This window comes from Periophthalmus magnuspinnatus, chromosome 10 (genome assembly GCF_009829125.3).
Source record: "Periophthalmus magnuspinnatus isolate fPerMag1 chromosome 10, fPerMag1.2.pri, whole genome shotgun sequence".
NCBI lineage: Eukaryota > Metazoa > Chordata > Actinopteri > Gobiiformes > Gobiidae > Periophthalmus > Periophthalmus magnuspinnatus.
Window position 1 is genome coordinate 9,045,948 of NC_047135.1, and position 23,562 is coordinate 9,069,509.

Sequence of the window (23,562 nt, forward strand, 5' to 3'; positions counted from 1 at the left end):
TGGCAGGCCAGGACAAGAGACAGCATTTAGCACTGTACAGACAGTCAATAACAGTAAACACATTAAAACATTAGAGTTTAAAAAACACTTTTGATCAGTGATCACAGATCTGGCTCCGCTTGAGCCAACATTTCAGGTTATTTTTTAAATGTATTTAATGTAAGATTGCCTAGCAGCTGGGGGGCACTGTTCCAAACCTCTGTGCCTTTGACAGCACCTGTGACTGAAGGCTGTGCATCTCCATCACTTGTTCCAGATCTGATAGTAACTATCACTGTAAAGACTATTTCAGTTAAAGATGAATTTAATTTAACATGACTCTCTGGGTCTTCCAAAGCAATAAATAACATTACACTATTTATCCAGAGTTTTGTATTTTGCCTTCAGTGTCACAAAATTATATTCTACTTATTCAGCATTGTGAATACCAGATTTTTGTGTTACACAGTAAAGATAAATGTCGTTAATCCTCTGAACAGAAAAAAATTAGATGACCTCTTTGATGAGTGAAGGAAAAATGTCCGGTTATAATAGCTGCAGATTTAAGTTGACATTTCAACAGAAGAAGTTTGCCTGATGAAGGCCTAGTTGCCGAAATGTTGCTCCACTGTAAATAAAGCTCATCAGCTCAGCCCACAGAGAGTGGGCGTTTTTCTACTTTTGATTTTGACAAGCATTAAACACGCGCTCTTCAGCACACATGTTTATATAACAGAAGAATCAGGAGCATGAGACCAATGAGTAAGGAAAGTAGAGCAATGAGACAAGTGTCAATATGAATTCTAGTTACTGGTACTTGCTCTAAAACAGCATACAGCATTACATGTAGTGAGTCAGCTTTTTCAGCTCCAATACCAATAGAAATACATCGCTCTGTTGATACGAGTGTGAAGACCAAAATAGGCATTTTATTTCCATAAAAACAGTTAAATCACAGCAAAATTAATCCAATGTTGCTGTACTTATACAGCAAGTAACCATTTATGAATAAAAATGTGAATATCAGCCAGTAAACAGTCTTATTACATCCAATAAAATGCCAAACCAGAATATTGGATGGACTGATACCTGATCTAGCTCATTTTCCTGGATCAACAGTGCTTACCACCACCACTGAGTGTAGAGTGAATGAATAATGCATAAAACTGTAAAGCGACTTTGAGCTGGAAAAGTGCTACATAAGACTGATGCATTATTATTATTAAATACTTTTCAGACAATAAGTAGCGAGCCCTGACCTTCTCTTCTTACTGAATGCTGAATAAAAAAAACAAGCCCATAAAAAGACATCTATGTGCCCACAGCCTGTCCTAATGTAGAGGAAGACCACAAAATAAGATAACCAACCCTAGACTCCCACTGAAAAATGAAATGAAATTTAAAGTTGTAAAACATGAATTAATCAGCATTAATTATGTTTATTTGACTAGTTTATTGTGTTACTTGGCCTAAATTGCCATACAGTTTTTAATTTATTTTAAAATGTATTAAGTATAGTGTCATAATTTTAAAATTAGATCTTCCAAGTCATCTTGCGACCCTCAGCTCACTGCCACATGATCTGCTAGGGTTTCTGACCCCCACCTTGGGAACCCTAGTGTAAATTATGGTTAAAACTTGTATTCAAGCCTATTTTGGGAAGAAGAACTCTTTGGTCAGCATGGAGACGATGCAGGGGATTTGCTTCTTGCCGCTAAATCCAGGAAGATTTGAGGATGACTCGAAGTGATAGGCCACTTTTCTGTTGACTCTGGTCATGATTTGCATCAGCTCCAGGTCCCTGTGTTTCTCTAGGACCTCACACAGAGACTGAATGAACCAGGAGCCATTATATGTGTTCCTCCATGAGTAGTATCCTAAAGAAAAGATAAAATAGAGTTTCAATTAAATTTAGCAATCTGCTGATCATAAAGGTGACAAGACTGAGAACTTAAATGCATAAAAGATTAATTCAAATAGTCTATATTTAAGTACAATAGTGTTGTTATTATTTTTTTATTTGGCAGAAGAGATACTTTCTTAGCAGCATAGTTATATTAGTTGTATTGTACCATTCCATTATGAACAGTCATTAGGTTTGTGGGCAATGGAGGGGGGTAGGTAGTACATGTGAGGGGTCCTACAATTTGAAAATTATTAAATTCAATTGAATATAAGAAGCCCCTTAGAGAGACACTGTGAATTTGGGGTAAATTAGAGGAAGTGTCTGGGGAATGGGACGTTTGGGAGATCTTACCTTGACGCGACCCAAAGAAAATCTGAACATGGATGTGGTGTAAGAATATAACGATTTGGTAGATTTAGTGATGAGCAATTTCCGACACCTTTCCATGAGAAAACAGTGAGTTGTATGTTGTTTTGTTGATGTTTTTTGTTTATACCAAGAAAAAAAGTTTGACTGGGAGAAATCAGATAAAATAATACAATACTCGCACTATGTATTTGAGAGTATTTCTGTATAAGTCTAAAGTTCAAGTAGCAGGTTTCATGCATGCAGTAATACAAGTCCATAGAGGTAAGTCATTAATTACTTTACTTAGTAAAGTACTACACAATGTACATATTCCAACAATGTAAAAATAAATCAAGTAATAAAATTTCAAAAGTAGTGAGTGATGTACAGTGTAAAAAGTTACTTATTGTATAATTTTATTATTATATTTGAACAGAGTAGACCTAGTAGATTAGATTAAATTTTGGTCAACTAAAACGCCATCAACTGATTAATCAACTAAACAACAAAAGGCCTACAGCACTACTATAGATTATTGCAATATACAAGTGTGATTAATAGAATGAGTACAGCTGATGGACCTCAATACTGTATAATGATTAATTGTCTCAACAATTGCAGTATCAGGGATGAGGGCTGGTACCTGGAGCAGTGGAGTAAGCGTACAGGAAGTCGGCCTCCACTGGGATCCTGTCTGTGGATGGGTCGACTGCAGCGTCCACTGAATCTGTCTCAATCCCTCCGTCAAATTCACCGCCACGACATGCCTGTCAAACAAACAAAACATCAACACAACCTAAAAATAATGATGATTTAGCTCTTTTCTAGACACTCAAAGTTTCGTGCATTATTCATTCAATCCACACTCGGTGGTGTTAAAATACTATTGTAGCCACAGCTGCCCTGGGGATGACTAACGTATGCGAGGCTGCCATCAACCCCTCGAAACCTCACCAACACTCACACACCACATTCATCCCCAAATCTTTAAAGGCGCTGGAAATCTTTGTGTCTAGGCTTGTGCCTGGTGAACAAAGTGAACAAGAGAGACTGACCTGTATGAAGAAGAGTTTGGGTTTCCCTACAAGGCTCCTGCATCGGTCTCCTTTAAAAAATCTGGTGAGAACATCGAGTTTTTCACATCCATCTGTCCCAAAGATCACACCCTCATCCCCATGGCTCAAAATCACACAAACAAAAGAGGCGTATTTACTGTGGTCCTCCTCAGACACTGGAAAAAAATGAAAAAATGCATAGTAAATAAGAATGAAAAGTAGTGCTGGGTTTCAGATAATGTCATAACATTCTATAGGCAAATGATATTTAATACATATGGGGGGGCAGCTAAAATAAATATTGTTAAAATGCAGATTGTTGTTGTAACACAGTGAGTTCTTTGGTCTAATAAAATTATGAAATTAAACATTTACCTATGAGCATTCCATGGCAAAGTAGAATGCAATCCAGAATCAGAATCAATCAATAAGCCTAAACTCGGACTATATCAGACTTATAGGGGTTATGCAGATGACATTACAATCTTTTGAACTTTATTAATGTTAAAGGTTTATGAGTGTCAATGATGAGTAATCACATTTTCTCCTATAAGAGCTCAGAATTTATCTAAAATGTGGAACAGCTGCTACAACTTAATAACAAATATAAAAATCTACAACTCTGCTAAATAATTAGTTTGTACCCTGACAAGACAAGAAAATCAGTAAAAAATTAAAAATTAAAAAAAAAAAACTGTAGAAAACCAGTACAGACTTTGGGATAAGACACAGTTGAAATTAACCTTTCTCTCCTTAAATAAAATGTTTCTTAGTCTGTGTGTAGAGGAAATAATTTTTGTGGGATGAAAACAATAGGTCCACGGACAAGGATGATGCCATAAAAAGAAAAGAAACACATTTTATCTATTGAGCTGACCATAGTTCTGCCACTCAGTCGGAATGTTGAGGAGCATTTTATAATAAGTGCATAACCTCTACTCTTGGGTTTCAGACAAACATTTCCTTCCTGATTTGAAGGACTTTGAGAAGGCCTTTCCCCAAAAGATAATAATATTTTGATTTGAATTGCTTCATTGCTATGACCACAGAGGATGGTTGCCATGGCTTGAAATTAATATTAGGACTAAACCAGGCCTAAAGTGAGTTCTGACTGACTAGCGTAGTTCTAAATCAGAGGTGGGCAAACTTTTTGACTCACAGGCCACAATGGGTTCTAATTTTTTTAAATAAACACAGCATAAAAACTTTGAACAAGGTTTACCATTACCTATTTTAGTATACTCTGGTCACGTTCGGCGGGCCAGATTAATAAGCCCAAAGGGCAGTGTGTGGCCCCTGGGCCGTAGTTTGCCATAATAATGGCGGAGGACAAAAACATGGATAGATTTGTCTCAAACTGCAGATGGCCCTAGGTACCACCAGAGAGAGCCCTACTGCAGTTGGGGAAACACTGGTCCAAAATAGTAGTACAGTAGAGTTCAAAAGTGCATGAAGTTACCACTCTTTAGCTTGTCCTTAAGCTTTTGTACGCTGAGGTCTGTCGCTACAATTAATTTATATCCCAGTTTTATAAATGTCTCCATCACTGCAGCTGCATCTACGTCAGTGCCATTTCGAGTGGACATCCCTAGAAATAGAATTAAAAAAACAAGGCCAAAATCAGGCTTCAACTTTTCTATTTTTTCAATTTTCAGAGTTTGTGTTAAAAGGTACAGAGGAGGGAAAGTGAATATATGGTACAGAGGAAGGAGAGTGAATATATAGTATAGTGGAGATAGAGTGAAAATATATCAGTATCGAAATTCCTTCAAAAGACTATCTACTTTCAATAATAGATGTATTATTGATTCATATCAGGATATCATTTTGACAGCCCTCAAAGATCTGACCTGTGCTGCGGTGAAAGTTCTTGTTGTTTATGATGAGGCAGAGTCCCACACAGGGGAAGTCTGTCCGGTATATGTACGGATCCACCTCGGTCTGTACTTTAGTCTCATCTGGACCTGGAACCGAGTCCGGGACCGAAGAACCAGAACTCTTCTCTGGGTCCTGCACATCTCCAGCACTTTCAGAAGAGGAGGAGCACTTTCTGGAATTAAATTAATCTACATTAGGGTTGGGCAATAATGCCCAAAATTAATCGATAGGATAGGATGGGATATAACACAAAATGTGAATGCACTGTAAAATGAAGTGCAGAATATCTAGCTGTTGTAGTTATCAGCCACAACAGCGACACAGATATTTCTATCAGCTAAAAGAATACATAACTGACCATTCCAGAAAATATTCAAGTGGAAATAAAGAAAGTGGAACTTTATCAACTACAGTGATAATGACAAGAATTTGCTTTGGAAACTAAAAAGAATAAAGGAATAAGGTAAGGTATACTGTATTGATCCCTCGTGAGGGAAATTCATTCTCCGATTTGACCCATCCTTCACCCAGTGCCGCTGGGGCAACCTGTCAGGAGCAGTGCACTACTGCTGTACAGCACTGTTACTGTGAGTTAGTGTTGGTCAGGACTACCTTAGTTGGAGAGTTTGACCTATTGTGCATGTTTTGGGTTGATGGAGGAAATGAGAGCGAATGGAAGAAACCCACACAGACCCAGGAAGAAACATGCAAACACTGCACGGAAAGGTCCAGGTGGCCTGGAAATTGAACCTGGAACCTTGATGTTGTGAGGCATGAATGTTAAATGTTAAAGTAGAGTCGGAGTAAAGTAAAATAGGTGTAGGAGGTAAGTAAAGTGTAGAGTAGGCAAAAACTGCGTCATGAAACTATTATTTTTTCATCAGTTCCACAAATAATAGTTGTTCTAATCTATCAAACCAATAGTCCAACAGTAGTAACAGTCTTGTTCACATCCTAAAACTTACTTGGGCAAAAACTTCCAAGCATCAACTGTGTCCTCTCTGGTCTGTTCTTCATCTGCCATGGCACTGAAAAAGTAATGCATCCAAGTAGTGAGATTTAGGTGCCTTGTTTGGTAAATGTGCAGGAACTTTATGATGTTTTGGGGTATAGTAACAGTTCTATATTTGAATATTTGATCTATGTCCAAAGAATATGTGTTATTAAAAACAAATAAACAGGGCTTTTAATAATTAGACTTTTAAAATAAACTTCATCTTATCTTATACAACAAATGTTTGCTTTTCACTCAAGTCCCATCAACACTAATAATCAATACTGTTGTTGGACCTTACTAAATTTCAAACTCGATTTTGATACCAAGGACTAGACTTGATGCTCAATTCTGATATGTCATTTTCATTTTCTTCTTTTATTTCTTCTTTTATATTACCATATCTCTGTGTGTATGTGTGTGTGTGTATATATATATATATATATATATATATATATATATATATATATATATATATATATATATATATATATATATATATATATATATATATATATATATATATATATATATATATATATATATATATATATATATATATATATATATATATATATATATATATATATATATATATATACACACATACATACATATATATATACCGCTATGGAACCTACCTGGACGATTGGGGATGTTGTGTGTATATATACACACACACAGATACACTTATATATATTATATATATATAAAACAAAAAAAAGTCTCATTGCACTTTCCAATGTCCCATTTATAACTGTACTCTGTGTGATACAAGTTATTTCCATTGAAAACAGTCAGTTTCTATTTGAGTCAAATATAACCAGCAAGGAGGTTCATTTCATCTGAAGACTTTTAGAAAACCGCAACACACACAACACAAGGTGTCATCAAGAGACTAGCTCTGTCCTAGGTTGTCCTCTAAAGTGCAGGAGGGGGGGACATGAGGATCCTGGACTGTCCTCTGTCCTCTCGACAGCACTCCAACCATGTGCAATGCTGTTACAAAATATGAATCATCTCCTGTATAACACACTGAAGTCACTCTACCTGCTGTTTATCCTGTTCATACACTGCATTGTACATAGTAATAGTCAGAGCCACTTACTGCAGATAATAGTGCCATAGCCCTTTATTTTATTTTACTATACTTATGGGGACAATAAACAATATTGTTTATCATGATGAACAACTTTATTTTTTTATTTTATTTTTTTTTATTTATTTATTTATTTTAATTAGGACAGTGCATATTAATCAACATGTCAACAAACAGCATCAATGTAAATATGCCGGAATTAGCACAATAGCTACTTTACACCCGTTGTCACCAAAATGTGCATAAATATGTAATCTCTTCATAATATTAAAATTATAATTACTCCTATCCAGAACATTTTTAAACTATTAGCAGCAGTAATAATTATTGTGATATAATCATTAATCACAATTATTTTGGCCATGATAAGCATGCCACCAAATTTCCCATATCTCGATACTTGCACAGTGCTGTGTTTAAGTCTATTTTCTAATATTTATTCATCTTGATTTTTGAGTGCCTTTCCTTGCTGTTCTTAAACTGTACGTTGCAACACATCCATTTCCTCTTTGGGACAGAAATAAAGGTCTTCTTACCTTATCACATATTCCCACACTTGTATTATTTTGCTGCACTTAAAACGTATTTAACAGTGCACTGCATTGATAAGCTACTTTATTTTATGCTGCCAACTACATTTTACTGTCCAAAAAGGAGTGTTTTATAAGCACAGTGTTATTAAAAACGACATTGAGTATAAAAAATTATCTTTAGTATGAAATTTTAGCACTGTGACAACACTACCCTATTGAGATGTTATGGTTGTGAATAAGCAACAGGATGGCATTAAGATGTCTGTATAATCCCTCAGAATTGAATTTTCTTTTGCAAAGTATGACTTTAAATTTACTTGTTTGTCATGGAAACAACAACACTATCAGGTACAGCTCAGATCTATGGGGAACCATCCCCACTCTAAAATCTACTATTGAAATGGAAAGTGAAAACATTGTGATATGTGTTTCTTATCACAAGTTAAAGTTACAGTAAGCAACTTTCTGGAGATGTTGCATCGCCTACATAATTCCATAGAAACAAAGTTAAAACCATACTTCAGAACATTGTCAGTGGAGATAGTTTCATACTGTGGAATATTATAGCCAAAGGAACATAATTTCCATGGAAACAAGCAGGTGGTGGCCATCCTCAGCAGAAAGACTCAGAATTGGAGATGCAAGCCCACTCACAGTAAGGGCGCACATGTTTCTACATTTTCACTGATAATAAGTAATATAACAATAAACGAAAATGAAAATAACAAACAAACATGCTTTTGTTTAAGTCTTAATCTTAATTTTTGGCTAAAAAGTTACATACTGTGGCTTTAATTACCTGTTTACAATTTAATGTAACAATGTGTGTAATAATCCAGTTATGACATTTGTATCAGGAATAAAACAAGACAGACTGGCCACTACAATGGAGGAAAACTTAACTGTAGGATAACTCTTACGTAATATTAACCCTGAACACTTAGACTACAACTAGACGCTAGAATTAGTGGCCTACTAGTAATTAAAACAAAACAGTGTCCACAAAGAGTATTATATAGTTAAACTTGTCAAAAAATAAACTGTTATACTACTACCATACACAAGCACACCCACTTTAATTATAACTTTCGAGTTATTAACAAACGTCGTAATCATATAGTGAAACACATACACAAGCAATCACAGACTTATATCCATATTACTCCCCAAATACTACTGATTTAAGGCGGTCAAAAACAATAATCGACTTTACAGGTGTAACTCCGGGAAGTGACTTACCTAAGCGGTGACCTGTGACCTGTTTAACTACAAGCACAAGGTACACCCTAAAATGTACATAAACAAACGTATAATATCCCTGTACGTACCTTTATTGTGCTGAATATGAGGGAAAGCTGGTGTAAAGCCGGTACTATAACTTTGACTACTCTTTATAAGGAAGCAAATGTAAAGAGGATCGAAGTCTCCTCACAGAGACGACCTGAGAGCCAATCAGAAACCAGGGATTCGGCTGAGGGCGGTGCCAAAACGGTACGGGGGAAGCTGATTGGTTAAAAGTTTATAGGAAAAATATTCACTCAGCAAAAATTATACTACTCAACCGAAAAGAATGAAAGAAGGCCAAGACATGAGGTAATTTTAGAAAATCTGGAGTAATAGTAATCAAAGCGCCCCACCTTATAATTCAAATGATCCATCCATCTTAAACAGTCAGTCAGTTTCAATTTGAGTCATTAAAACCAGAACAAGTTTTAATTTGAATTTTCTAGAGAAGCATTGGGCAAATCCCAAAGTGGTATTCCCCAGTATTTCTTGTAAAAAGCCTATTATTATTGGCCCTTACAAGTAGTTAATCAGTCTAATTTGAATTCATGTAAGACAACAATTTGGTTATTTTAAAGTCACACTATGTTGCTTTAATAGACTAAAATGAAAGCATGTTTTTTTCATTATAGATGTGTCAACTGCACTGAAAAAACATGTCCTCCTTACTGTGCTTGGGCTTGCATCTCCACAAACCTGACTCTTATTTGGCCTGATGGCGATACTTGTTTTCATGGAAATGTTCCTTTGGCTAGAATATCCCACAGTGTGGCATAAAACTTACCTCCATGGATAATGTTCCAATGTATGGTTTTAACTTTCTATTTCTATGGAATCATGCAAGTTACATACTATCACTTTAACATGAATAACTATTAGTAGCCTAGTGGGGTTTTTTTTTGTTGTTAATATAAAGTAAACAATACAGCATTAATTTACACAGATAAAAAAAAAACATGATTTAAATTTATTATTTTAACAACAGAAAACTGATTGGAAATTTTAAATGCTAAAAAGGAAACAATCCATTTTCTGTGATCAGTACAGTATCTTTAAGGACAGATAACACAAGTAATGAACTAATATTTTTACAATTTAATGTGAAAAATATAAAACACTCAATCCCCTTCTCTATTTTTCTGTGACAACTTTTTGCAGTCTGTCATTGATTTCTTTCAGCTGAAGTTCTGTAGTTCGGACGTGTTTAGCCTCGATGAGTAAAGCAGGTAAACTTGACGCGCCGTACTGAAGACAAAGAATAAACAATGAATTACAGATGATTAAAAGGCACTACAAATACTACACATGGTACACACTATGGGATATGTTTTAGGTCTATTTTGTTTTTTGTTTAGGCTTATTACAGTCTTAATCTTAGATCTGGTTAAATCCTGCTTTTGTCCTGCTTAGAATCTGGATTAGATACCATTGTTTAGTTATGCAATTAGAAGTTGTTTAGTCCAGTTTTAGACCTGGTTTAGTCCTGGTTTAGCATAAATTTAGTCTCAAATCAGACCTCGTTTAGATCCTCGTTTTGAGGCCTGGAGTAGGATATGTTTATTCCTCAATTAGACCTGGTTTAGATAGGTTTGACCCTAGATTAGCCCTACGTTAGAATTTCTTGAGTCCTAATTTAGTTTATAATGCTTGCTCAGTCCTGGTTCAAGTCCTGGCTCTTACCGTTTCTCTCTCTTGTAGATTCTTCTGTCGGTGTTGGAGATATCTTTTATTGAGCTCTCGCAGGTTTTGGAGGAAAGTTCTGCTTTGATTTAAATCCTTTAAGTTTTGCTCCAGTTCAGATTTGTCCTTTTGCAGCAGCCACAACTGTCGCTCTGACCTGACATAAAAAACAACACATAATTAACCCAAAATTAGTACAGATTACTTGTCGATAACAATTTTATAATACTTCCAAATTTGGTAAGCATTACTGGAAAGTGTATTAATCATATATTGGTTACTTAAAGGTCCTACATTGCGTAACATTTACTCTTGTGAGATATAAGCCTTGTAATAATGTTACGTCATCAAAAACATACCTGGTGTTGCATTTGTTTCATTCACACATGTTTGGAGATGTAGACGGACTAATAATGTATGCTGGAATGCTCTGTTCCACCTTGTGATGTTATGAAGACACAGTGGAGAACTTCCTGTATTATAACATGACAAAACAAGGTGGTGTTCTCTGTTTGAGAAAAGAACTCTGCCTAAATATGCATGATTTATATGTTTAACATGTGTTAATGAAACAAAACACAACTTCACATACGTTTCTGATGAGAAAACAACATTGCAACATAGATTTTTTAAAAATCATTATGGGCCCTTTAATGAGTTTGTTCTTTTCTGCCACGCTACAATTTATTTTAAGTCAACAAATTTGTAGTACAAGTAGTTTTCTTAGAATAAAAAGTCAAGGTGAATATTATTTGTGTGGTTCTATAATCTTGTAAATGATTTGTCATTATAAACATGTAATTATATGATGTTGGAGTGTAAATTGTGCAGCACTATTCTTTGCCTATATGACTTTTATTTGATCCGTAACATTTCTATAATACTTCAAAATTATGGTTGACGTTATTAGAAAGTGTACTGTTCATATATTGGTTACTTACTTAATGAGTTCATTCTTGGCATCCAAAAGTCTCTGCCTCTTCGTCCGAATTGCTGAGGCCAACTTCAATAAAATCAGAGGTTTAGTCAAAGATTATGTTACACAATTTATTTTAGTAATATCACGGCTCATGTTTGGATCATTGTGGTCACCTTAGAGTTTTCCCTCATCACAGTCTTCAGCTGTTTATTGGAGTATATCTGCGAACAAGATCATAAGTATATATATATATTTTTACCACTAGAGGTTTGTAATTCAGTTTTAACACATTATAGGTCAAACCTTTTCTGTGAGTTGATCTTTAACATTTGAGGCAAAATAATCCAGCGCCTGGTTCACTGCTTTAGACTCGACCGTCTGCCTGAAAATAAAAAAAGACATCTGGTTTAATCAACTTGTATAAATCTTATTTCATATAGAAAAGTCAAATATGGTTATCAAAAGCTCTGTATTAATCTTTAATGTTTTTGAGACAATATAGCAAGTTTTTCCCTTGTGAATCAACTGTGTTTGTCTAATGAATGCATTACCTGAGACCACAGAAATAATCGAAATATAATATGTCCTATAATATATACTGCCAAAATGTTAACCATGATCCGTTGTGGTAAAGAAGGAGCTGAGTCAAAAGGCAAAGCTCTCAATTTACCGACCAATCTACGTTCCTACCCCCCTCCTCCATAGGGTGGCCGGGCACATCCTAGGGTGAGGAGCTCAGAGTAGAGATGCTGCTCCTACACGTCAAGAGGAGCCAGCTGAGGTGGCTCGGGCATCTGCTCAGGATGCCTCCTGGACGCCTCCCTAGGGAGGTGTTCCGGGCATGTCCCACCGGGAGGAGGCCCCGGCGAAGACCCAGGACACGCTGGAGGGCCTATGTCTCTCGGCTGGTCTGGGAACGCTTTGGGGTCCCACCGGAGGAGCTGGAGGATGTGTCTGGGGTAGGGGAAGTCTGGCAGTCCCTGCTTAGACTGCTGCCCCCATGCCCCGGCCCCGGATAAGCGGAAGAAAATTAATGGATGGATGGTAACCATGACCAAAAACAAAATCACAAATTAAGCAGGGTGAGTGCTTCAAAGAATTCTTTAAGCATAAAAACAAGTGCTTCTCTAGGACAGACGGATATCATTAAAATACAAAATCAGCCTCTTACTGTCGTACCACAAAAATGTATGTCACACAGGGCTTGCATAAAATGTCCGATTATTCTCATTTGTACTAATTAAGGACTTTTATTTTTCTAATCAGTGTGCATGGGAGATTTTATTCAAGCCACCTTGTCTCCATGGAGATGTTGTTTTGCTTGGAATGTTCTGCAGGATGGCAATAAGCTTATCTATCTTGCTTTTATTTAACTATAGGTGTTTTAATTGTTAAAAAATACCATGCGTTCTTGTTGTGAGCAGCGTAGCCTCTCCATAGATCAGACCTGTTTCTTGGGCTGGTGACATCACTTGTTTCTCTCTACAGTCATAGATATGTTTAAGGTCATACTATAGAACATTCCAGGCAAAGCAATAAAATCTCCATGGAGACAGGCAGGTGGCAGATCATCTAACAAAAAAGTAACAGTGCACCTTTAACAGTGTAATGAATGTCAAGATTTTTTTTTTTTTTTTTGTCACAATAACACACAGTAATAAAATTGCAATGTTTCTTCACACAATAATTTAACACTATTTTTTGGGCACAATTGCTTGTAAAAAATAAATAAATAAACAAATACAAGTCTGATGGAGGATCCGTTACCTCCTATCTCCATGCAATGCAAACATTTTGCCTGAAATATTCCACTGTACAACTTTACACTCCTGGTGACATTTTCATTTCAGATCTATGGAGAGGCGACTCTGCTCATAGTAACAATGCAAGTTTTTCAATGTACTTTTGTGCAGTAAAAACACCTGTATATGGATAACTGACAGATTAGTTTAAAGCAGTACTGTGGAGCATTCCAGGCAAAGCAGTGACAGCTTCATGCGACAAGCAGGAGGCGATAGTTTCCAGAAAGGTTACATAGTGTGCCCTTAATTTCCCCATTAAGGGATAAATAGTTTTCTTCTAAATAAACAAATAAACAAACTAAAAACTGACTTGTATTGTTCAAAGAAGTCCAAAAACTCATCCAACACCATTTCAGACTCTGTGACACTCGATCGCTTAAGTTTCTTCTTTTCTCTCACTTTTTCAGGCTGGTATCCGCTGCCTTCAACAAGAATAAAGTATGTTTGGGTCAATGGTGAGTCATGACATTCATACATCTAAGAGCTCAAATCACATATAACATGTGAAAGAGCTTCTACAGTTTAATAACAAATACAAAAGTCTACAACTCTGCTAAAAATGTATTTAGATTATAGAATGTCCTCTGCAAAGAAGAAAATATCCTGTTGTTTTACAGAAAAATCTGTAGTGCCTGTAGTTTAGACCTCTATAAACATATTCTGAAATGCAAGGGATTCTTGTATTAGTTCATATTTCAGTCTTCTCTCAAATGCTCCAGGAATTGTTTACAATATGCACCCTGAACCCAGATTCCAGTAAAATACATTTTGTTATTATTTTTTGAAAAGTTAAAATAACAAGCACAAATTAAATTACCGGTAAGATAAATTTGTGGGCCTTGTTATGGATTGTAAAAGCCAAAGGTATCAGTATTAGCCAAAGAAGCAGGCAAAATATCAAATATCGGTATCGGTTCAAGGAGAAAAATCCATATCAGCACATCCTTAAACTAAACAAAGACAAAACAAGTCGAAGTCTAACCAAAACTCCAGAGTAAATCTTGTGTTAACCTGAAGAAGACTTTCTGGATCTGTCAGATGAAGACATCCTGGATCTCTTTGAACTGAGACCTTTATGTTTCTTTGGACTTGGTTTCTGAAAATTTACAAATAAAAACAGTTTGAAATAATTAAATAATTGCTTGTTTTCATATTTCATATTTTCATAAACATATTTGTTTTTAAAATCCACCAATATTTATTCAGCTACATAAAAAACAATGACAAGAACAATGGATATTCTGACTCTGCACTAGACTTGTTACGGACAGTTGTCTTCATTGCAAAGTTAACCAACTTCAGCACTAATAGTGGCTCATATTTGGTTTAATTTAGACAGTACGCTAAATAAGCCAGTAGGTGGAACCACTGTGCCTTCCACTTGAAAAAGTGGAGTCCTATTCTACACTTAAAAATCAGGGTTGAATTACTTTTAATCGTGCATAGGCTAAACTCATTTCACTAAAACATAGTTAAGATAATTATAATTAAGATATGACTAAAAATCTTAGGTTTTTTTAATGTTGTGTTTATAATTTTACACAGGCAGCAGTTATGTAGAGAGATTTAAGCTGCCAGAAAATTAGGTGTACATTTTGGATGGAATATTCTGCTACTTCCTGTGTTTTTGTGCAAAAGCTGAGAAGAAAAGTGCAAACTGCCAATTAACTGATGTAAAACTATGATAAGTATTTATCATAGGCATTATTCCACCCAAACCAAGTAATAAACAGAAAAACATGAAACCTGCTGTATACACTTTGTCATTCAGCATGAAATATAAATATGTGTATATGTGTATGTGTCCAAAGGAGTTCAGAGTTGACACTTTTTGTTGTTCTTGTACGGTAAGTTAATGTGTTGTTGTTAATGTTACAGATTTTGTATGCGATACTTGGGTGCTATGCCAACAAGTTGATGTGAAGGTTCTATTCATCAGTTACTGGTTTGTTTTGGAGACTGGCTCTAGGGGTTGAAACTGCTGTTGTCTTGCGCTTGTTTTGGCATGGGTTACAACCTACAGTAGCCCTTGTGTTCAGAAAACTTTTGATCATACAGGAATATATAATGCTTATATATAATACTTGATAGGATTACCCAGCTCTCCTCCAGGTCTTCGTCAGATGAGAACATGTCTCTGTGGCCATGAGAGGGGGCTTCTCCTTCTGACTGCTCCTAAAAAACATTTGTGTGAATAAAATGTGTGCTATAGGCCTGGTGTGGGTAAAGCCTGGGCATTGTAGACTACTGAGTGTATAATCTATAAAAAACTAAACTGCCAAAAAACTGTTAGTGTTATCAAGACCATCTCAAAATTCTGTCAATTTTGCCCACCTGTAAAAGTCTAAAGGTTTGTTTATGACTACGTGAAATTTGACATTAGAAGGCAGGAGCAAAACTAACACTTAAAGGCTTCATTATAAAAAACATCACTGTCCACGCACTGTGTTTTTCCTTTCAGTGATGCTGTAATAGTTCAGTTTTTATTCTTCATTGGTTTTAGCTGCACTGAACATGAATTACAAAGGAAAAGGATTTGTGTATGCTGCATAAATAAAATAACCTAAACTAAAGTGAGCTAGAGTCACCATGCTGCCTATTCCAAAGAGCAGAGCTGGTTTTATTATTTACTGTATACTAAACATGCTCCAACAATGACACATTATCCAGCTGCTGTTGTATAGATGTCAACTAAACTATCCCATGGTTTAACGCACGAGCAGAAAAGCTCTCAGTAGAGGGGTGTATAGACAGAGCGAGTATCAGCCTAATGGCAAAACAGCAGTTTACTTTTCTCATTAGGCTGACAGTAGCAGCAGCACTCATGTTCCAAACCAACTCCACAGCTGTCGGGGTTACTACTTTGCAGAGCATTTATAAAAATGATGTAAACTGTGCATGTGAGGACAGAAGATATGTTATTTTATTTTATTATAGTATATATTATTACTCTTTGTTAAATATTGCACCATAACACCCAGGCAAGTTCCTAGTTTGTGAATGTTGTTCACTGACAATGGCAATAAAATGTATTCTGTTTCTGAGAAGGCCCAAACCCAGGAAAATATATGAATTTACAAAAATATCTGTGTGTAGCCAGGGCCTAGGCCCTAGGCCCTGGCCCTAGGGTAACTCATTCTAGCACACGGTGCAACGTATCTAATAAGGTTAACATAACTTTATAAAAATTTGTGTACATGTTTGTGATGTTTTACCTGAGACTGTTGACTGGATTTCTCTGATGAAGTGATTCCCTTTTGGCTCTTTACCATCTGCTTTTTGACTGCTCTTGTTTTCACACAAACACAAGTATTTCATTATTAGTAGGGCTGTACATTATAAACATAGAAAAATGAAATTTTACACATAAGACTGGCCTAGTTACTGTCCAGTCCCTTTGCAATGCATTTCTTGTAAGTTTACATCTTGTTATTCTTATTTCTTTAACTTTACAATAGCCACAAAACAATTACCTAAATAAATTAGTTACTTACTTTTTCACTCTTCCATATACCATTCAAATAATATAACAACATAAAATAAAACTATGAAAATACTTAATGTACCTTTTTAGTAAAAAACAGACTCAAATAAAAGCAACTTTTTTTATATTTCGGTTGTGTTTATTGCACTTAAAAACTTGTATCTCCACAAACCTGATTCCTCCTGCTTGTTTCCATGGAAATGTCATTATTTTGGCTATAATCTTCCACAGTGTGGCATAAAAGCTATTCATCTCCATGGAGAGTGTTCATAAGACAGATTTGTACTTTCTATTTCCATGGAATCGTGCAGGTGTCATGCCAGCTCCAAAAAGTTACTACCTTTAATATTCAGTTTATCTGACACTTTAAAACCCAAATTACTGTGAGTATAATGAATCTACCTGGCTGCATCTGCATGTCCAGAACTCTTCCTCTTTGTTGCCTTTTTTTGTGGAGTGGATTTTGGCCTCTTCTGATTTTTTGTCTCCTTGTGAGCTGCAGGACGTTTTGTCAACTTCTTCTGGACCTGTTCTTCCTCTGCAGCTGCCAAGTCTTCCTCCACAGCTGTACTATGAAGAGGAGGACCTAGAAAACAAAGATGTGTTAAACAACTAACTTGTCTTTTACTGTCACACACACCATAATATTCATTGAGATATTATGTTTTACCACAGTCAAGTACCCGTTTGTGAAGAAAATTGTTGAAAAGTTTAAAATTGCAGGAATTAATGCAGAGTTCTATAAACTACGGAATACCTCTACCTATGTTATCAATGCCTAAAATTGGAATAATAACAAGCAAGAAATATGATTTTCTCAGTTTAAACATTCTTTTAAGAAAATAAAGATATCGATACATATTTTTGTTGATCAAATCATGAATCAATATCGTCTGACAATTTTTTACTTCTTGTTTACAGGAGCAGTTTTGTATTACCTCTACACATGTCACATGAGGTTGTTGAATAAAGTGGCATCAGTTAAAAAAATAGAACTGTTGAATTCACCATTGCTGTGCTGGAGTCCCTCGATGAAACTTGCAGTGGCTAAAGAAGACAAATCACTAGCCACAGCCATATCAATTTGTAAAGCTTTCTGATTAAAAACAGAAGAAAAACAAAGTAAAGTGTACATAATAATGACTTATCATTTTGTTTTCATGAAGGCTATAATAGTAATTGAAATGTACTTTGTTCTTTTCTTGTGGTTTTTGTGGAGGTTTTTTGCCCTTCTTTGCTCTGGAAAAAGATTCATTATCATTCATAAGTCATTATTTTACACTCAACATTATCAGTTGTAGTAGTAGTAGCAGTAGTTGTTGTAGTAGCAGTAGGAGTAGTAGTAGCAGCAGTAGTGGCAGTAGTAGTAGTAGTAGTAGTAAATGATATTGACAGTTTTCTTTTATTTTTTTATTATCTTGATAATGATATTAAAATAATGCATCAAGAATGTGCCAAAATTTGCCTGTATAGGTTTTGGTTGAGGTTCAAGTATCACCTTGTTTTTAGGTTATTTTTAATAATTATAGATATACTTGATAATCTAATTTTGCATATGTCCAAAATAACTGTGATATTATCTCAATGTATTTATTTAGAGAGCCAATAAAAACAGTCAGTTATGTCCACAGCTAAACAGAATAGTTTTGAACTTGGATTTGAACACAGTACAACCTTGTCTCATTTCCAGAAAGATTTGAGCTGCATAAAGCTGAAATGCGGATTCCCTTGTTTAGTCCTGACTGCATGGACAAGTGCCTCAAAGTCTTGGTTAAACACTACATCTTTGATTCTGGCAATGCAAAATTTTAGATGGTAAAAAGCTGCAGATCTTGTCTGTGAAAGTACAAGTTTGAGTATTACCCCTAGATTACTAACCTGTTGTTTTATTATCATTTTTAGATAGCCTTGTTTATATGCTCAGTTCAACCAGCGGGCAAAATGCTAAGCTAACAAGCTACATTCAAGCTGCACGATCAGAAAAAAGGCATAATCATTCACTATACTTTTTGTATGAAAGCAAATTATTAACTGTAGCTAAATGAAAATGCCTGCGCATAAACTTACCCCATATTTGGAGACTAATCGCAGTTTAATCGCAAATTTGAGTTTTGTTTACAATAAAACGTTTATTGTAAACAAAACTCAAATTTGCCGCAAAAATGACGCTCTTCTTCGATCTATGTTAACTACGACTGGCGCCATCTACTGGAGCCGGATATCTCAAAAAAGAATAGATTAAACTTAATATGTATGTATCAGTAATGAGTAGGTCTAATATGTTTATGACGAATGTCTTGAAGCTTTGGATAAAATGCCCTTTTAGAAATATAGGCTTACAACCTCCAAAATAAATAATTATTCCTTATATTTGTAGCTGGTTTAAGATGAACTTCTACCCAATGCTGCAAACTGGAAAATGTCTAATGCAGAGAAGTAGTAGTGATCAAAGAACTTTTCAAAGAAATATTAGTTAATGTCATTTCAGACTTGTAACCTCAACCTTTGGAACACACCACCTCCCTTTGAAGATCAATAAATCACAGAAGATAAGAAATAATTTGGGTTAAAACTTTTTTTTTTTATTATTATTCTATCAAATTAACAGATTCAGTGGGATGGTAAAAATTCATTAAAATGGGCAGACAACAAATCAAAATTGAAATTGAAATTTACATGTTCTTCATTAAAAAAAAAATAAAAATCAATAAATCCCACTTCATTTGTCCCCAAGGAGCAATTTAAACAACTTGAGAAGTAAAATATAATAGTAATAGAAAGCTCAAACAAAAGTCTCTGCACATGCTGCACTCTTGGCTTCCTTCTTGTGCGTTCGTTTGTGGTTCCAATATCCAGACGGAGAATAGTACATCCGGCCACAGATTTCACAAGAAAACACTGTATCTTTGGAGTGTGATATTTTGTGAGCGGTTAAATTTGGTTGAAACTTGAAGCTCTTGTTGCACTGGTCACATCTGAATGGCCTTTCATCAGTATGCACCCGCTCATGCTGGCTCAAACCTTGGGCCTGCTTAAATGTCTTTTCACACTGGGAACATTTAAATAATTTCTCATGCATGTGAATTTGCAGGTGGACCCTTAAAGATCCAATTGATCTGAATTTTTTATCACAACAATCACAACTATGTGGCTTCTCACCTGTATGAATAAGATTATGTATTGCTAACCCATATGAATTAGTAAAACACTTTCCACACTCGTCACATCTGAAAGCTTTAATTCTGGCATGTATTTCCAAGTGTTTTTTGAGTGCATTAGATCGGGTAAACACCTGTTCACAATCAGAACACTGAAATGGTCTTTCCCCAGTGTGAATACGCATGTGGCTCTTCAGAGACGAGGACGCTGTAAATCTCTTTCCACACATTTCACATTCATAAGGCTTGTGTCCTGTGTGAATGCGCATGTGTACTTTCAACACTGATGGGAGCTCAAATACTTTTTCACACTCGTTACATTTGTACTCTCCTCTTTTGTGCTCCAGCAGATGTTGTCTGAGATGGTCCTCATTGATACACATGAGTTTGCAGTACTGACAGCAGAAGACAATATCATTCTTTTCCTGCAAAACAAATCCAAGCTGTGATTCTCACTCAACTTATCATTCAAAACGATTGATTTCATATAACTGGTCCCAAGAGCAATGGTATTGAGGATAGTGTGAATGAAAATGAATCGTAATGTTTCTGCGCACAATAAGCCAAACACTATCAAAATGTTTAAAAGGGCTTGATATGCACTAGCGAACTTGCCCGCTGCCTTCCTTTTGGCTCCTAACACGTAACCACTTGGCCATATCTCCTTTACAGGAACTACCGTGACTCTCTGGATTAAAGAGATAAGGGAAGATGTATTTTGTTAGTTAGTGTTGGGTCAGGTTACGAAGCGGGTTTAATGCTAGCATCGCAGCTTTGTAGTTAGCAACCAGTATTTTTCTATCTCCCTATTTCTCGTGCTTTTGAAATTCTTGATCACGCAACACGCACACCGCATTAAATATCGATTCGTTTGTTGGTTAAATATGCTACATTCATTCCGCAAATGCGATCTCACCTCATGTTTTATGTTTACGGTCTGCGGCGCTGCTTCCATGGTTAGCGTCGTTAGCGTCATCAGTGTCGTTGGCATCCTCTCTTCTGCCAAATGATTTCACCGCGGTCAAGCCCGTATTATTATTATTATTATGATAGATAAATAAATAAATAAATAAATAAATAATAATAATAATAGCTTAGTCAGATGTGTTGAAAAGTCACTGTCTACAGATAGATATAATCAGTGTTGGGCATCTTACTTCAAAAATGTAATTAGTTATAGTTACAAGTTACTTCTCCCAAAAAGTAACTGAGTTAGTAACTCAGTTACTTTTTGGGAGAAGTATCTAGTTACTAGGCAAAGTAACTATGCCGTTACATATTATGTTAAAACAATAAAAACACAACAGATGTGAACTTTTAATCACATGTACAACTTTGTTGCCTAAACTTATAATTGAGACATAGGCCTAATTCAATTTCGTGCGATAGCGCCCCAAACAAAATGAACTGCATTTTGTGTGGAAAGAAGAAAATGTGTTGTTTTGAAAGTGTAGGAAATTTTACACAACATTGTTTTTTGTCATCCCGATCAAAAAAGTGGAAACCATATCATATTTTTCACCGCGTTGTCGATGAAGCAAGTAAATACTCTACACTCTGCAATACAATACACTCTAAAGCCAAAGTCACACAGACTGGGCGCGTTAGCGCCGTCTGAGTGTAGGACAAGGCAAAGCTTGAGGGCATCTTTTTGTGCAAAAAATAAACATGTAATCATGGACATATCCTCATGGGATCCGAAGAAAAAAAAAACGTGCATGTAATATATAGTCTATGTTAGTGATTTTTATTTATTTATTTATTTTTTTTTTTTTGTATCTGTCTGTAGGTAAATAAACACCATATTATTTACATGTTGTTAATTTGATTTTTATTTATAATTTCACAACATGTAATGGACGCCAGGGACATTTTTGGGGTTAAATCCATGTGAAGTTAACAACCTAGCAATTTTTAAATGTTTTTAATGTCCAACATTTCTTACAAGCCGCTACAGTTGCCTTAGAAAGTTTTCAGAGTCCCTCTTAATTTCTTCAATTTTTAATCATACTACAGCCACAAATGAACTCCTATTGATTTTTTTCCCCCTTTATCCCGTACATAACAGTATCCTATAATTCCCCAGCCTTATTTAGTCAGAAGAACCTAGTCTCCCCTCTCATGCACACAGAGTCAGCTAACTAACTTCTATGTTCCCCGGGACCTTCTCCTATTTATAGAATATAAGGGACTGGGCACTCATCCACTTTGCTGGTTTAATATTTAATTAAGTTGAGAGTAGGGGAAAACAAAATAACTTAATCCTTTTCATTTTGATATTTGTCTGTAAACCAATGCACATACAAGTGGTCAAATAAGCAAATTCAAAAAAAAAAATGATAAGGCCATATGTGTGTTACATACACTTCTCAGTATGCAGCCAGGTTACCAGAGACTTGGTACTTCCTGTCAAACCAGGAACTATCTCAGATCAGGGTGTAAAAAAAAAGTCCCAAAGCAGTGGCCCTACAGTTTCTCCCTTTACAAGTATGTACAGTGAAGTATTTAGTTACCTTTGCACATCTGAACAGCAAAGTCATTGCAGCACTTCAAATCTCTACTAAAGATGCACCTTTTCTCATTGGCATTTAAGACAAGTTAGAAAGACAAGTTTATATTCTACTGTGTATACTATAAAACCATTGTACTGTTGTAAATTTAATGTATTTAATTTGAAACTGCAAGGCTACAGTACAAACATTGGTGTGATGTTCAGCAGCTTCATTCGAGTCCTTTTGTGCTAAATGCTGCAGATTGGCCCTGATTTGGAAACATACAGCCTCTCTATAAAAGCCATTGGAACAAACTTGAACCCACCTAGACATGGTTCACCAGCCAACAGGAACCATCAGAGAAGAATGGCCTTAGAGCGAGCAGAGCAGGAGTCCAGAGGTGAGGCTGCACTCCTACGCCCCTACAGGGACAGGAACAGTTTCAGAAGGACTAAGATGAGAGCAGCATTACGCTGTTCAGGTATTTCACAAAAGAGTAAGCCACTCTGTTCTCCTGTCCAAGTTCTCTCAGTACCATCTTTCCATTGATGCATTGCATTGGGTAAAGTCGTATCTCTCCGATGGGTACAATGCACAACAGGGTCCCACAAGGGTCAATTCTGGGGCCCCTGTTGTTCAGCATTTATATCAGTGACCTCTCAGACGTGTGCAAAGATGTAGACATCATCATGTACACAGATGATGCTGTCATCTACGCACAGAGAAGGGATGTGCAGCAAGTGGCCACCACATTATCTTCAGCAATGGACAATATTGGTAACTGGCTCCAATCTTCATGCCTGACACTAAACATTAATAAAACAGTATGTATTTTATTAAAGACAGGCCCAACATCTTTGTTAACAGAGTAGAAAAAATATTTGGACCAGACATTGTCTTTCAAAAAGCATATAAAAAAAAGTACACAACTCAATCCAATACAACATCTCT

The 23,562-nt window shown here is 35.8% G+C and overlaps 3 protein-coding genes across 3 annotated transcripts; all 3 read right to left on the bottom strand.

The window, feature by feature from the left end:
* Nucleotides 1-936: 936 nt before the first annotated feature.
* Nucleotides 937-9,242, bottom strand: LOC117377547 (caspase-3-like). The gene is made up of 7 exons (XM_033973991.2): nucleotides 9,121-9,242; nucleotides 6,132-6,194; nucleotides 5,139-5,338; nucleotides 4,748-4,876; nucleotides 3,289-3,464; nucleotides 2,877-3,000; nucleotides 937-1,856 (listed from the first exon to the last, which is right to left on the bottom strand). Exons 2-7 carry the CDS (start codon nucleotides 6,188-6,190, stop codon nucleotides 1,630-1,632), a joined length of 915 nt encoding a protein of 304 aa, XP_033829882.1. The 5' UTR covers nucleotides 6,191-6,194; nucleotides 9,121-9,242; the 3' UTR covers nucleotides 937-1,629.
* Nucleotides 9,243-10,013: 771 nt separating this feature from the next.
* Nucleotides 10,014-19,119, bottom strand: cenpu (centromere protein U). Its single transcript, XM_033974607.2, has 13 exons — nucleotides 19,029-19,119; nucleotides 18,152-18,200; nucleotides 17,970-18,057; nucleotides 17,364-17,547; nucleotides 16,693-16,765; nucleotides 15,575-15,652; nucleotides 14,489-14,573; nucleotides 13,788-13,899; nucleotides 11,979-12,057; nucleotides 11,849-11,896; nucleotides 11,698-11,759; nucleotides 10,757-10,913; nucleotides 10,014-10,321 (listed from the first exon to the last, which is right to left on the bottom strand). The coding sequence occupies exons 1-13, from the start codon at nucleotides 19,031-19,033 to the stop codon at nucleotides 10,208-10,210; spliced, it is 1,134 nt and encodes a 377-aa protein (XP_033830498.2). The 5' UTR covers nucleotides 19,034-19,119; the 3' UTR covers nucleotides 10,014-10,207.
* Nucleotides 19,120-19,553: 434 nt separating this feature from the next.
* LOC129456583 (gastrula zinc finger protein XlCGF7.1-like) lies at nucleotides 19,554-21,118 on the bottom strand. Its single transcript, XM_055224797.1, has 2 exons — nucleotides 21,036-21,118; nucleotides 19,554-20,544 (listed from the first exon to the last, which is right to left on the bottom strand). Exons 1-2 carry the CDS (start codon nucleotides 21,108-21,110, stop codon nucleotides 19,744-19,746), a joined length of 876 nt encoding a protein of 291 aa, XP_055080772.1. The 5' UTR covers nucleotides 21,111-21,118; the 3' UTR covers nucleotides 19,554-19,743.
* Between the last annotated feature and the right edge of the window lie 2,444 nt (nucleotides 21,119-23,562).